Raw genomic sequence first — 16711 nt, 5'->3', positions numbered from 1 at the left:
AGAAAACGTATCTGAAATTTTTCAACAATTTTTTTTTTAGTCAACAAAATTAAGCAGGACAAATATTTCTGCCATTTCATTTTCTTATTACAATATCAGGGCAGAATCTTTGCACGCATGAGAAACACAACTTGGCTTTCATACAACATAAATTCTATGTTCTTACCACTTTTTTCCATTCGTTCATTCATATATATATATATGTGTGTGTGTGCATATATTTTGTATATCATTTAGATATTTATGATTGATTTTAGACTTAAACAATTGTATACAAATAAAAATTGTATTTTTGATAGATTTCTGAAAATTTGTTTCCAGCATTTGCTGAATCTATATTCGAAGTTGACCCTTACAATGTTTAAATGATTTTATCTGCATGCGTATTGAGCACTTTTAAAAAGATATTGTTCATGTTAACAATACCTAAACTTAATCAATTTTGTGTGTATGCCATTAGTATATTTATACACTACTGCTATTGAGCTCTATTAATGTATTGAGCACTGTTAAAGTAAATACTACATCAAAGAAAATATACATAATATATCTTATATTAGTAAATATATGAAATAGTAATAAATTATATATTTGTATCCACATAGGCATGCTTGTGCATTGGACTTTTCCGATATCCCCTAAGGAATCATGGAACTAACCCACGTAAAGGAGGAGTTGCGACGGTGGTGGTGGGGGGATGAATTAGAGTAGGAGTATAGGAATACTGTTGGAGTGGGAGAGGGCGAGACGCCGACTTCTGCATAATAAAGTTGCCAAGTTCATTGGTAACATGTGTATTGTGATGCTGCAAGCCGGCATGGCTACGATGGAGCTCCGTATTGATTCAGCACACTTTGCCTCTGCTGCTGCTGCTGCTGCTATTTGCCGTTGTGATCTAGCACTGGTGCTGGTGTTAGCTCATCTATATGTGTGATCGTGGTAGTGGTGGCAGCAGTGCCAAGAAAAAGAGCGGAGTTTACGAATTAACTTGTGGATCCTGACCAGTTGCTGCTTATTTTTCCTTTTTATTTATTTACTTATTTATTTTTGTTTTGAGTAGCCACAACAATGAAGGGATGGATGTATTGATCAAGTCTATTTTTTTATTCATCCATTGGACCAACGTGCTGGTCATCTCTTTTGCTCATCTAAGTTCTACTTGATACGTTTATATATATATATATATATATATATATATATATATATATATATATATATATATATATATATATATATATATATATGAATTCATAACATCATGGTTGATTAGTCAAAACACAAAAAAAAACAACAACAAAAAAAAAAAAAAAACAGTGGACGGATCCATTTTTAAATTCGCCTTACCCATCTTGCCTTTCTACAATTTATCCAAATAACTTGATCATCGTTAAAAATGGTTATCTGTTCCAAGAAAGTAACTGAATGTGTTTGTTTTGTTGTGACAGGTATGTATCGGACACCACCTCCTGTGGCACCTCCACCACAACCTCCGCAACAGTCTATATACCAACATGTCAATGGACCCAAGGAACCAGAATCAGACAGGTAATATATAGCTTTCATACTTGTCTCCTGTTTTTCTTTTCTTTTTTGACAAACTTCTGTTTTTACCTTGTGTTTCTTCTTTCTTTCTTTCTTTTTTTTTTTTTAACAAGTCCAGGTGTTGTCTTACTTCTTTGTCTGTTAATCTGTTTTTGGCATTGATATTAATGGTCCATTACACATGACATGGATTAGTAAGACAGACTTGTGTATGTGACCATTCTTACATGTGTGACCAAATATAAAGCTTCTCATATATTTATATACGTTTTCTCTCACGGCTCTGTGCTTCATATTGGCGATGTTTATCCCTGGACTCTGGCTCCTGAAATGCAAGCCTTTTTTTTTTTCCAGATAGATGTGTGTACATTGACCTAATAACTTCCGGAACACTCCACCCTTATTCCCACAATTCAATTTGTTTTAGATCTCATTTTCCTTTTCTTCATTCTGCATGTATTTTCTCCCTCACATACCCCCACGTGTATTTCTTCCACCCCCTCTCTTATTACCTTATTCACACTTTGTAATATGTTTTTCTCTCCCAACTGTTTGTTAAGCTTTCACGTTTCTGAAGAGGATATACATTTTACCCAAACATCACATAAAATTTACAATTTTTATCATTAATTATATATTGTATATTTTTGCCTGTAATTTTTACCTACCGCGTGCGACTGTGCATATTACTTAAGATGTTTGAACGTTTTGACGTGTTGCACTGTTGCAGATAGCTTCATCCTTTCCAACAACAAAAACATGACGCCCCTCCTTTTTTTTTTGTTTTTTGAGAATTCCCACTTTGTGTGGCCTCTCTCATGTCAATCATCTTGCCTGCTTATTTATAAGCGCCGCCGTCCATTGTATCACCTCGCCTGTCGATTGAAACATTCTCTCCCCATTAAAGTCTGTTCAATGACGACAGCAGCGGCAGCAGGTGATCATCACAAGGCAGCAATGGAATCTGAGTGGCTTGTTGCAAACGGGGATGGGAAATAAACGTGCAGCTTGACCTGGCAGAAGCATGACCCGAGTCAGGTTTAAAGGTGATCCCTTTTATGTTCCCATTATCAAAATAAACCTTCCCATTTTGCGCTTGTTCCTCCCTCTTTCTTCTCTCTCTCCCCCTTTCTTTCTTCTCTCCCCCTTTCTTTCTTCTCTCCCCCTTTCTTTCTTCTCTCCCATTTTCTTTCTTCTCTCCCCCTTTCTTTCTTCTCTCCCCCCTTTCTTTCTTCTCTCCCCCCTTTCTTTCTTCTCTCCCCCCTTTCTTTCTTCTCTCCCCCCTTTCTTTCTTCTCTCCCCCCTTTCTTTCTTCTCTCCCCCCTTTCTTTCTTCTCTCCCCCCTTTCTTTCTTCTCTCTTCACCCCCTCTCTTCCCCTTTCTCTACCCCCTCTCTTCCCCTTTCTCTACCCCCTCTCTTCCCTTTCTCTACCCCCTCTCTTCCCCTTTCTCCACCCCCTCTCTTCCCCTTTCTCCACCCCCTCTCTTCCCCTTTCTCCACCCCCTCTCTTCCCCTTTCTCCACCCCCTCTCTTCCCCTTTCTCCACCCCCTCTCTTCCCCTTTCTCCACCCCCTCTCTTCCCCTTTCTCCACCCCCTCTCTTCCCCTTTCTCCACCCCCTCTCTTCCCCTTTCTCCACCCCCTCTCTTCCCCTTTCTCCACCCCCTCTCTTCCCCTTTCTCCACCCCCTCTCTTCCCCTTTCTCCACCCCCTCTCTTCCCCTTTCTCCACCCCCTCTCTTCCCCTTTCTCCACCCCCTCTCTTCCCCTTTCTCCACCCCCTCTCTTCCCCTTTCTCCACCCCTCTCTTCCCCTTTCTCCACCCCCTCTCTTCCCCTTTCTCTACCCCTTCTCTTCCCCCTTTTCTACCTCCTCTCTCTCTAGTTTCCTCCCCTTCTATCTCTCTATCTCCCGTCTCTCTCTCTCTCTCTCTCTCTCCCCCCTCTCTCTCTCTATTCCCCCTCTCTCTCTCTCTATTCCCCCTCTCTCTCTCTATTCCCCCTCTCTCTCTCTATTCCCTCTCTCTCTCTCTCTCTCTCTCTCTATTGCCCCTCTCTCTCTATTCCCCCTCTCTCTCTATTCCCCCTTCTCTCTCTATTCCCCCTCTCTTTCCCTTCTCTCTTTTCCCCTTCCTCTCTCTCTTTTCCCCTTCCTCTCTCTCTTTTCCTGTCTCTCTCGCTTCTCCTCTCACTCACTAACTTACTTTTTATTATCTATCTGAGGGTTTTCTTTTTGTTTTTGTTTTTTGTCGATTTCGGTATGTTTTATCGAATGTTTAGTGTAGAGAAAGGGAGTATGCACCCATCTTTTATGGTGCTTTTCACAAACGTTCTCATACTTTCATAAACAAATACATTACTGAAAGAAATGGATTTGTTTATAATAATTGAAGTTTATAAACTTTCGCTTTTATTGTTCTCGATTCTTGTCTTAAAAATAAACCTCCAAAATCTCTGTTAATTTATTAGGTGTATATATATATATATATATATATATATATATATATATGTGTGTGTGATTTAAAAAATATCAGTTTCAAATCAATTCAAAGTGAAGTAAATCGATTGTCTTTTATTGAATTCATTTCACTATTTTTTTTTTTTTTTAATTTAATAATTGATATTTGTTTATGACCTAAGACCTAACCCAACATAGTATAAACACTCCAACTTCCCCATGTTAAGAACGGCTTTCGGAATAAACACCTCCAACCACGAAAGCCGTTCTTAACATGGGGAGGTTTGGGGTATTTATTCTGAAAGCCGTTCTTAATATGGGGAGTTTGGGGGTGTTTATACTACACTGGGTTAGGTCGTAAAAAATTAACTTATAATTTATATACATTTTATATCGACAATAAAATGTGTAATTTAAAATATATAGGTCTGACTTAGTGCTACCAGATCAGGCGCTCTGAAAATACTGACTTCTGACCTAAAATAACCAAACATTGATATTATTTTTTTCTTTTCCCTTTGCAAAACTCAATCATGTTCTACCAAGTCAAAAACAACTTAAAACTTTCCCTTAAAAAACAACCAAATCAAACACCATGAATAAGATATAAAGACCTTGAAGCCTAAAAACTTTTGACCAGAATTAATGGATTCTGCATTAACTAACCTGAAAAGAGTTGATATGCCGTAAAACAAAACAACCAAATAACCACATAAGGTCTGATGTGTGTCATAATGTTTCTATCATTTTATCATTGGTTTCCATGAATCATTCTTGTTTATTTCATAAGCTTGTGCAAATGGTATTCGTTTGCACAATTATCTTTTAAAGTTTTTTTTTTTGCGATTTATACATCAAACTTTAGTCTGTCTGTCTTCATGACTTATGTCAGTTTAACTTGATGGCCTGTTTTTGACTTTGAGAACAGCTTCAAGACAACCACAGGTTTTTGTTACTGTCTTTCGACTTTTACATCCAAAGGTTCAGGTCATCTTGTCCTTTAGTTTGTCCTTTGTGTTGCAGCTGGATCTATTGGTGTTTCTTTCTACTGTGCCCCACACCAAGAAGTCGAGAAAGTAGCAGTCAAATGATATAAGAGGGCAGATATTAGTGAAATGTTGTCAACAATGTGTTCCGACAAGCAAACCTGTGTCTTCCAGTTTGTATAGCAAGGTGTTGAGTTTTGCTAACTTATGTACGACTGACTTGCAACTACTTGGTTGATCCAGGATTTCACTATCTTGGTCAAAATGCAAAGTAGCTATTAATGTTTAGCTTAAGAAATTTGGAGAAGTACAGTTACGATATCACTTTCAGAACTCAGTATCTCTTCTACGAATATCGAGGTTCAAAATTGTCCATAATCCATTACTGGATGCTTATTACAAATTTCTTCTTTGGGAAGAAGTACAAGTGTATGACCTCACCTTCAGTGATGAACTGTTGTGTTCAAACAGTGTCAAATCCTCGATCATGCATTATACTCTCTGATGTCATAGCCGAATCCTGGCTCTTTCAATTTCTTTCTGATCTTTTCTGCCATTTCCTGTTGGTATTCAGGAAGTCTGAATTCTCCTTGTTTGTTCTTTTGGCATATATTCCAAGAAGTCTGTATCTCTTTCTCAATTATGGGGATTCATAATTGTCCACAATCAATTATTCTGAAGCAAAACAAATGGAAATATATTTGTTTTCATAATGACAAACGGACATTAAAATAAAATTTTAAAAAAGGAAGCCATAAAATTTACAGTTGAAAATTGCTAACAAATATCACCCGCATTTTGTATGTCTGTTGTTTCTCGATCAATTATATTCAAATGATACTGTCTTCAATTTTATATATTTTTTTCTTGTTGAATTATCTTACATATGTCTTGCTTATGAGTAACCATCTATTCTCCCAACATACTAATGTGTATGTGTGTTATAACATAAAAATCAGTTAATTTTCGTCCATATCAACCAAATTATGAATAAAAATTTGATCAAAAACGAAATCTAATTTCCATATCATTTTGGGAAAAAAAATTTTTTTTTTAATTTGTTTTTTGTTTTTCATTCTCCAATGAATAATTGATTCTGGTTTTTACATCATATCATTTTCTTTGCAATCATTTTCAGATTCTTGTGATTTTATTAAATCATCAAAGTCGAGAGAAGAGAATTTTTTTTTTCTCTCTCCTGGAAAAATATTTTGTATCTTTTTTGTGTCGCTTTGCCAAGAAAAATGCTTTTGACAAAATTAAAATTTCGTTCACGTAAATGTGTCACATATTCTCATACGTTTCAGAATTTTTTAGTCGTAGATTAATTTGTCTTATTTGAACTACAATTCTAAGTTGTTCTGGTTATTATTTTCACAATGTTTCAGCTAATGTAATCGCAGACCTTCCTTAGGTACTTATTACTATACACACACACACACTGTTTTTCTTTTATAGTATACTAGCAGGAAGACCCGACGTTGCCCGGGATTGAATGATGATCAACAAATATTTCACACTCCTATTTTTATTGACATTGAAATTCGTGAAATCACCCGGGAGGAAGCTTCACATACCTCCATACAGTATCTTAGTCCAAAATATCTTATTCTACATTGCACTCTAGAGAACCTACTGTTTTTTTTATAAAATTATTTTATATAGACTTCTTTCCAGTTAATGAGAAAAAAAGCATTAAGAAATTTATATGCGGGGGTTTGAACCTACAGACCACGTCATGCAAAAAAAAAAAAAAACACTTAAATTTTCAAGCCTTATAAAATTCTTTGCAGTTAATGAAAAAAATTAAGAAATTTACATACGTGGTTTGAACCTACATACCATGTAATGCAAAAAAAAACCCCAAAAAAACATGCTATCAACTTACCCACAGTAGAATTTTCACGGCCATTATTCTATCATTGTTGCTAAGCAACGGCATGGAAAAAATGGCATTACCGATGATAGATAAATTAAAATAATGGTTTCAGTTATTGGTAATTTTCGGGGTTATTCTGAGACAAAACTTAATTAAGATCACTCCTAAAAGTTCTGTAAATTTTAAAGAAAATCTGTTTTGGAATCTATAAGGGACACTCACACACAAACACACAAAATTGCATTTATATAATTGTAGATATATAGATATATATATATATATATATAGATATATATACTGTTTTTCTTTCTTTTCGAGGAACACATATTTGTCTCTGAGTTGTTTGGTGAATTTCCACTATTCAGTGAAATGTGTAAATTGTACTACATTTACATATGAACATGTAGGGAAAATCGTGACTTAGCTAACTAGCGTTTGTGCGTGCTTTGTAAGGTTCAGTCGCTAAAAAAAAAAAAAAAAAAAAAAGAAATAGTCTAAATGATGATGCGCAGTTTTTGTGTTTGACAGTTACGCGTAAGTAACAGACTCACACCATTCTTATCCAGATGAGACTACCAGGTGCATAAATAGGGCCGTGTTACAGACATGTGCAACAGATTGTTTAAATTAACTCGAATCATAAGCGGTAAAGATCATACCTTTTATTGAAGTCAACTTTCAAACAAGGGAATAAAATACTATGAGTGTGAAATAAATAAATCTTCTGGTTTGGGAATAACTACCAATATATATATATATATATATATATATACACACACACACACATTCTGGCGAAACTACTGAGCAATATAATAAAAACCCCTTAAATAATAATAATATATTAAAAAATTAAAAAAAAAAAACAACTTCTGGGGACTATTTCAAGGTTGGCAGTGCATGAGTTGGTCAAAAGCAATACTCTTGGATCCATACTCCTTTTATTACCACTGGAGAACCGGAAGTTTATTTTTTAATCACTATTTCAATTGGGCAAGACAGTAACACAAAAAAATAATAATAATAATGAAAAGAGAAAATTGTGTTGTCTTCAATGAAATATGTATTGATAACTTATATATATATATATATATATATATATATATATATATAAAATAGTAATACAACCTAACCCTTACCGTCATATCTGTACAAGATTAGATTTAAAGCCCCAAAAATTTACATTAATATTATCCACATGGACCTGTGGAATAACACTTCAAGATGTTGATTAACAGCCAGTTCTAAGTTTTTTGAAGGTTCATACTAAACATAAGTTTATATTAAACATAAGTTAAAAGTTAACACTTCTATTCGCTCATGGCTGACAGAATGAGAACAATCTACCCCCTGTGGATTAAATAAAGCATTCAGTTTGAAATTCCGTATAGGTTCTTAAGTTTGACATAAAGTGGATTAAGCTTGAAAAGATGCACCTGAAGAGAGACGTAAATTACATTGACTGAAACATTATGAAAAATAACAGCCGAGCGATGAGGATAAAAATCTGAATAATCTAAAACAAACACAAAAATATATCGTGATATTATCTCGTTTGAAATAGTTTAATGTTTTCCTTTTAAAGAAAAGTATGTGTTTTGCATTAAAAAATAAACAAAACAAAAAACAATGCTTTTTATAAGATTAGAATTAAAGTCAGATGTTCATAACACAGTATTTAAAAAGTGGCAGGACTGGTGTCACAATATATTTCAATTCAAAACAACAATACTCTATGGTTTCTGCTTCAATGTAATAGGGTTAAATATTAGAGTGGGTTGATTGGCTAATGCATATATTAGCTAGTGCATATTAGCAATTATGGAGGGAATGCCACAGACAAAAGATCAGGAGAAATCAAGTAGTTGACAATATGTGTGTCTGGAAAGTAACGGGACCACTGTCACAAACTATATGGTTTCTCATTTTAAATAACCTGCCCACCCTTTCTCTTGAGTTTACACATTCTTTTCTGCCACACTAATGCAATGCTGGAAGAATTCTTCTGGGATGTCCCTCAGCTCTGTCATGCCAGCTCTCACGATGACCACCACATCTTCAAAACAGATTGACTGGATGATTCCATTGGAATTGGGGTGAAGAAAGAAAAGTCACACAGAGCAAGATCATGTGATTAGGGGGGTTGTTTTAGTATATTGGTTTTGTTTTTTTGTTTTTTTTAATTCATTAATAGGTGTTCATTGTTCATTCCTCAGTGCTGGTTGCAGAAATCTATTCGTCTTTTCCCCATAGCTCACACAGCATACTTAGGCTTGTCACTTTGCAGATGCACTTCATAGATCTCTGTACTTGAGCTGCTTTAATATATTGAGCTGCTAACAGCTCTTTTTAAAGAATATAATTGTTGTCTGTTAAACACAAGTGCATTTACTGATATATGTCTAGGATTGGTCATAGTTATCAATTACTAATGGGGAAAACACAACGTTGCTTGGGATTGGATGAGGATCATCACTATGCACTTTTTCATTTTGCTCATAATGCTGTATTACTTTGTTTTTCCTACCAATTCTTCCTACAGTTTCGTCTCTTAATATAGTTGAAAGAAGCTGAAAAATTACATATGGTGTAAATTTCATTAAAATCAGAAATGTGTTTGACGTTTTCTCATCACATTTACACACCAGTCCTAGTTAGATCACCAAAGTTAAGCTATGTTTAGCCTGGTCAGTACCAGGTGCTGTATGTAGGAAAACTTTGACATCTTCCTGCAAGAACTGCAAAACCTAACATCATCATCTCCCCTAACCGGGACATTCATGTGATTGGGGATTGCTTGTGAATTTAATATTCTCTTGATACTTCCTCCTCCTTTGGAAGATGCTTCTCATCTATTAGATAATATTAATTTCAAAAAGTACATATGCAAATGAGTTTTATCGAGGTTTGTCTGCGAGTTGAAGAATATATATAATTATATATAAAATCATTTTCAATTAGATTTAGTATTTTCCATTTGTCAAAGAAGTTGAGATATTATTTACCAAAAATTTAAAATACGGACATACAAACAAACATAGAAAGTGCCACTTATAAGTGGATTAGTGTATTTTTGGTATCTTTTTGTATTATTTTGAACTGGGTTGGAGTGATTATTATAAATGAAGGTTAAGAGATCAATTTCTTTCAACCTATCAGATCTATCATTTTTTTTTTTTTTTTTTTTACTGCTGGTAATAGTGTTTATGTACCTCCCCCTCCATTCTCTTCACCACCATCTCTTTCATTGATAAAAAAAAGCAATTTATCTTCAATGAATCATTTAAGTCAAAAGTGTTGATATGCCGTAAAGCAGACAGACCAAATCAAATTGTCAGATCAAATTTGATGATATTTCGTAGGCATATGCAACATCTTCCTAAGATACCGGGTCAGATTAAAGAAAGCATAAATTAAATTAGATCTGTTTATTCATCAGAAATCTTTTTTTTTTTTCTTTTTTTTTTTCTTTTTTTTTTTTCGATCTTATATGATGATTTTCTTGAATCATGTTCACCCTAACACTAACCCACCTCTCTGTTTTCATAGTTCGTCTTTTTGTCTGCTTAAAACTCATCAGTGTAACTAGACATAACAAATGTATTTCGAGATTCAAAACCCAAATGGTAGGTCACATTCAGATGTGTTCAGTAATCAAGTGCTTTATCCATTGTGCTAGCAAAATCTTCACTGATGGTAGAACAAATTATAGTCCTATGTATGTACTTTCTTTGCTTACATATTTTTTATCATGCTACCAGTAAGTGAGGGAGAAATCTATTATTGCTTTGCACCTAATGCAAACCGCTATTTCCTCTATATCAGTGTGCTAAACCTATAATTAAGGTGTGTGTGTGTGTAATATATATATATATGGCAAAGTCAGTGTGATTGAAATAATTTTAATGGCAGAATAAATCTTATTTAACTAAGTATATATAAAACACAATTTTACTATATATTTACAGACTTTTTAAGCAACCTATAAGCGATAAGTATATTTATTACTTTGAAATATCTGGATATAAGGGCCTTTCTAGAGAACATCTAAAATAGACAAATCTATATTAAAACTTGAATGATATATTTTTTTTTATGTTTTAACGTATAATATCTACTATTATATAAAAAGAACCTTGTGTGTGCAAGTTCGTTCCCTATGGACTCAAAAACAGCTGGCCAGATTTTTATGAAATTTCACACAAAGGTACTATATGTGCCTTGCAGTGTTCTTAGATAGGTTTTGTATAGGAATGCCTTTGATAAGTATCAATAATTAAAATTATCTGATAAAAGAAGGTACAGGTGATTTTGACCAAACACAGCCTAACATCATAAGTGCAGTTGAGAATTTTTATTAGCACACAAGCCGAAAGGCCCAATGTGTAAAATCAACAGCAGGGGCACGTTTGAAATGAATGTTTCTGTTTGGAGCACAAGTGTACCATGATATGTCACTTTTCCATTATAAACTTTAATTGAAGCCATTATGTATAAGAAATAATTTTATAAAAACCACAGGTGTTCTACAGTACAATGTAGATTACAGCAGTGATTTAGTGCAGTGCACTACAATGGGTCCCCAACTAAAGCAGGCAATCAATTGATCTGATTGAAAACTGGTCGATTTCACCGATTTTGATAGCAAGAAAAATATGTGAGTGTGAAACATTCATTCATCATCATTAAATCCCGGGCAACGTCGAGTCTCTCTGCTAGTATTATTTATATGTATTAGTGGCCTGGCAAGGCCACAGGACAGACAACCGAAACAGCAAAACTGAAGCTGGCCTTTAGGACACTATATATATATATATATATATATATATATATAATAAATTCCACAGCCAAACAACGTCGCAGCCCACGAGCCATTGCGACGTTGTTTGGCTGTGGAATTTATTATATATAATCTCTCACATTCTGAAAATCATATATATATATATATATATATATATATACATACATATATATATACAAATGTAGGCAAATTTTATTCATTTGAAAATATGTTCTTTTTTTACCAATTGCCATAAAATTTTAACCATAGAATAGTATTATAATCTTCAAAATCCTGCAAATTTTCATGCAGTTTCATCTCATAGAATCAAAGATATGAGCATTTAAATATTCAATTGGTTATGAGTGTATATATATATATATATATATATATATATATATATATATATATATATATATATAGATTTACCCCCAAACCTCTGGCCTTGATGAAGGGAAGACTAAAACTTGTTGCTATAGTTTCAAATGATCTAAAACAACATCAGGGAGAGACTTGATTCCAAATATTTCTCATATGTTATATCTCCCCTCTTTTGAATATAAGGTATGATTATGAATGTCACCAGTATCAAATAATCCTTATACACTGAAATTTACTTTATGTTTAGAGGGGACATATAACGCATGAGAAATGTTTGGAATCAAGTCTCCCCTTGCTGTTATTTCAGATCATTTAAAAGCATAGCAGCAAGTTTTAGTTTCTCCTCCATCAAGGCCAGAGAATTTGGGGAAATATATATATATATATAATATATATATATTATACTTATATTTCAGCATATAAAGGGACCGTCAGATAAGACGAGGTATAAAATTGGAGTAAATTTTAATACATTTATCACACATCAGTTGTATAAGACGACTGCTAAATCACAAAACCATGTTTGTTTAGCCTAGGCTAGAGTTTGCAATACACGATATCTTATTGGTTTTTAAAGATGATTTTTTAACTTTAAAGTCTGGTGGAGTATTCACCTCAGATCTGTTAGAATAATGACTTGCTGCCAGAATATACAAATATATATATACCATATATTTCAGCATATAAGACATATGCTGAAATATATGGTATATATATATTTGTATATTCTGGCAGCAAGTCATTATTCTAAATGATCTGATTGAACACGGCAGAGTTATTGTTCCGATTTTTCCATTCTTATAAATACACCAAGCCTCAAAGGAAAAGAAAACTATAAAAAAAAACAATCGCTCCTGATGATAATTGGATGCACCGATAGAAAGCTCTTGAGAAGAATATGGCTGAACAACAACTTTTCGGTGTCATTTTATACAACAAGCCTGCTGAAATAAAAATGGCGAATGGAAAAGATATCCAGAAAAATCGGAAAAATGAACAGCTCTGCCGTGGTATGTATGTATGTATGTATGTATGTATGTATGTATGTATGTATGTATGTATGTATGCATATATATATATATATATATATATATATATATATAGTAATAAACTCAATATGTTGAAATGTAAATAATTACATCAAAACAGTTTAAATGGTACAATAAATCCAATTTAGTTAAATGGCGTCTCATTCATTTTACTTGAGTTGAAGTTTTCAAAAATCAAGGGAACTCCTCTTTTAGGGCTAACACTTGATCACTTTATGAAATCCATAAATATTCTATTAAAGTTGTCTTTTACCTTTTAAACGTTGAGTTAGTAAAGAAGTTAGGAACATTAATTTTTCTCTCGCAAATTGTCTATATTATAGCATATCTTTCTTGTGGTTTATTCGTCCTATCAGATTCCAGCACAAGAATTCATAAAGTCTGGTGGAGTATTCACCTTAATGCTGTTACTATAAGCAACATCACTTGGAAAAAGTGCACCATTCTTTGTATTAGCCAGTGTAGGGTAGCCATACTGAGAGGATCTTAGTGGAGTTTTAAATACTTTGTTATTTTGTATATTTTGTCAGGGTTGCACTTGTTTATATACGGCATAATCACATTGACACACCGGTTCTCTCCAGATCACCGAAGTTAAGCAATGTTGAGCCTGGCTAGTACCAGATGGGTGATCATTTGGGAATTCTAGGCGCTGTATGTGCTCTCCGCTCATTTTGACATTGTTTCCAGTCGTCCTGTACCTCAACTTGCCACGGGTATGCAACAATGTTGATTCAGGAGAGGTGTGGTTGAAGATTGTGCAACTCTTGCCACACAAATTTCACGTGCTGGCACCCTTACAGTGGGTATCTATAGTCTGTCAAGACTGAAGGAAGCCACTTGTAGGGAGAAGCATCTTTGTGCCAGCTTGTTCTGACAGACCCCTGTAGACACCCAAGGATTATGTCTGGTAGACATTCCAGTTCTCCCTCAAATATGATTTAAATTTCTACTTATATATGAAAGGCACAATGTCTGTCTGTGTGTGTGTGTGTGTACGAATGGACTCTGAAACGGCGGAGACGATTTTTTTATTTTTTTAAATTTCACACAAATGTTCCTTATGCGTCTGGGAGTGTTCTTAGAGAGGTTTTATATTGTTATGCATTTGATAAGTATTGAAAATGATTAATTGAAAAAAGCCGATTAAAGAAACAATCTGATTTTCACAAAAGGTAACACTCTTATACAGCTTTAAGGCGCAAGTGCATATAAGAAGTTTTATCATTGCACAAGCAGAAAGGCCAGGCATATAAAATCAACAGTAGGGTCTTTGATGTTTCTGTTTAGAGTACAATTGAATACTTGATTTTTGCATTTTAAAATTTAATTCAACTCATTTTATAAAATCAACTGTAGGTTCTCTACAGTGCAATGTAGACTACAATGTATTGTGGACTAAATCACTGTGAGGAGGCATATGAAGTTTCCTCCCAGTGCACCATGGTGGGTCCCCAACTGGAGCATGTAATTAATGGTTGATTTCAATGACAATAAAAGTATTGGAAGTGTGAAACATTCATTGATTCTTATTCAATCCCGGGCAATGTTAAGTCTCCCTGCTAGTATATATATATAAACCATAATGTGAGACAAATGCACTGAGTGCTTTTATTTAATCAATCACACTGATGCAAAAGCCATTGTGAGGAAAGATATGAATAATAGAGAAAACCTCAAAAACATTAATGGTAACTTTATATAAAGGGCAAAACACATTAGTGATAGATTATTGGCCAGTCATATGGTGAAACGAGCGTTTAAAAAAGTGCATTATGAATATATAAAGATTGGCGCCAACCAATTCCTTTTAATATGAGCTACAAGTAGCATTGCTAAAATAGTTAAGAGAGAAAAGAGTAGGAGGAAGAGGAGCATGCTTAAAAAAAAAGTTACATCGAATGCAATAATAAGATTTAAGAAGTTCATACAACTTCTAAAATGACGTGTTCGCAGAACAGATTTAGGAACATTAAAGCAGCAATTGAATTAATGTACGGATCAAACAAACAAATAACAAGTAAATAAAAGATTAATTTTTTCTTGCATATGAAAAAAAGAAAAGGCAAGAGCCTTTGTGCTAGGAGAATGGTGTTTTATCTGTTCTGATCTTACACTTCATTTTTAATCAGTGAAATAGGAATCCTTCTTGGCTGAGGCAATTTTTATTTTTGTCCCCATTCACTGCTGCTTTTGGGAGCTGGATTTTCTTCAAAATAAAAACAAAAAACAGGATGTTTCCTTCTGCTGTTAACTTTTTAAAGGTGCTTTCAATCAACAATTATTTTATTTTTGACAATCCATCATATTTGTATTTCCTTTACTTTAATCAACGATTATTTTATTTTTGAAAATCAATCATTTTGTATTGTTTTTCTCCGGCCAGGTGCGTGTCCATATCAAATGCAGATGCTTTTGTCCAATCACCTTTTCCGTACACCTGCCACGGGTATTTAACAATAGATGCAAGTGAATTCACTCTAAAGGTCTGATTTATAGAGTAAATCTCATGCAAAAATGAAGTTTATAACATCTGGATTTTTTTTTTTTTGTGTCCCTGTAGCAAATAATATTTGTATAAAAAAAATAGAGGATGAAATCTCATATTTACAGTTTTAAAAGTCCTCAGAAGTAAATAGTGTTAGTTAATTTGAAGATCCAACAAAATTATGTCCCTTTGCCCAATTTGAAAACATTGCTCATATTACATTTCTAAACAATTTTTTAACCAAAGCCGGATTTGTATTTATCGTGTAGTTTAATTACGTTTATTTTATTTAATTTATTATGTGTGAATAATTCATATTTTTTAACTGCTAACATTCATGCACTTTATTTTCCATATATTTAAACATACATTTCATTTCATTTCATTTATTTTATTCTTTAAGATATTTTATATTCAATATTATTTCTGTAAAAATGTTGTTTTTTTTTTTTGTTTTTTTTTAATATGCAAACCTTTAGTTTTTAAAATGTGTAAACCCTTATCTAAAAATAAAAAAAATATTTCCTCTCTTCCGGGAGGGTATATTTTTTATATGCAACCATGTATCTGTTTATTTATTTTCAAACAGCATGTAAACATTTTTTTTTTTTTTAAATATGTAAATAAATTTATTTTTTTAAAAAAGTGAGTTTATGGATATTATTTATTATATTTGAAAAAACATTTTAGTTACAGTAGTATTTTCCCCCCTGACAAAAGAGAGATACGACCTCGTAATTCACTCCCGTTTGTTCATTTGTTTGCCTGTTTGTTTGCACTTTTCTCAATAATCACGGTTGGATTTTTTTTTGAAATTTTGCACCAACATTAGTCATGATGAAAGTAAATTTTTGCCAGAATGGATTTTCCGGGATAACTCTGGTTGCTCGCCTAGAGGGCATTCATTATAGGAGTAAAATTGCCCCCAAATCGTTTGTCCATTGATTTGTTCTGTACTTTTCTCAATAACCACACCTTGGATATATTTTTTTTTTAATTTTGCACAAAAATTAGTCTTAGTGGAAGTACATTTTTCACTTGTGGACGGGGGACTTTACATATTTGGCTTGTTTCTGTAAAAATCAGTGTACCGATATATTTATGGTTATACTTATATTTTCAGTAAGGTCTTCAAATTAACTAACACTATTTA

At 33.5% G+C, this 16711-nt stretch overlaps 1 protein-coding gene and 1 pseudogene across 11 annotated transcripts in view; both read left to right on the top strand.

Annotated features, from left to right (window-relative positions):
• The window catches only part of LOC145260601 (uncharacterized), a 494792-nt gene that overhangs the window by 316498 nt on the left and 161583 nt on the right, over window positions 1–16711 (top strand). For all 11 annotated transcript variants that reach the window (XM_080118887.1, XM_080118889.1, XM_080118891.1 and 8 more), the window contains one exon: window positions 1446–1545. In XM_080118887.1, coding sequence (XP_079975013.1) covers window positions 1446–1545 — 100 coding nt within the window. The remainder of the gene's footprint in view (window positions 1–1445; window positions 1546–16711) is intronic.
• LOC145260929 (5S ribosomal RNA) lies at window positions 13615–13731 on the top strand (annotated as a pseudogene).

The sequence above is a fragment of the Euprymna scolopes genome, chromosome 36, assembly GCF_053919585.1.
Source record: "Euprymna scolopes isolate OS-2025 chromosome 36, ASM5391958v1, whole genome shotgun sequence".
NCBI classification, from domain to species: domain Eukaryota; kingdom Metazoa; phylum Mollusca; class Cephalopoda; order Sepiida; family Sepiolidae; genus Euprymna; species Euprymna scolopes.
This window is presented reverse-complemented; position numbering and strand designations above follow the sequence as displayed.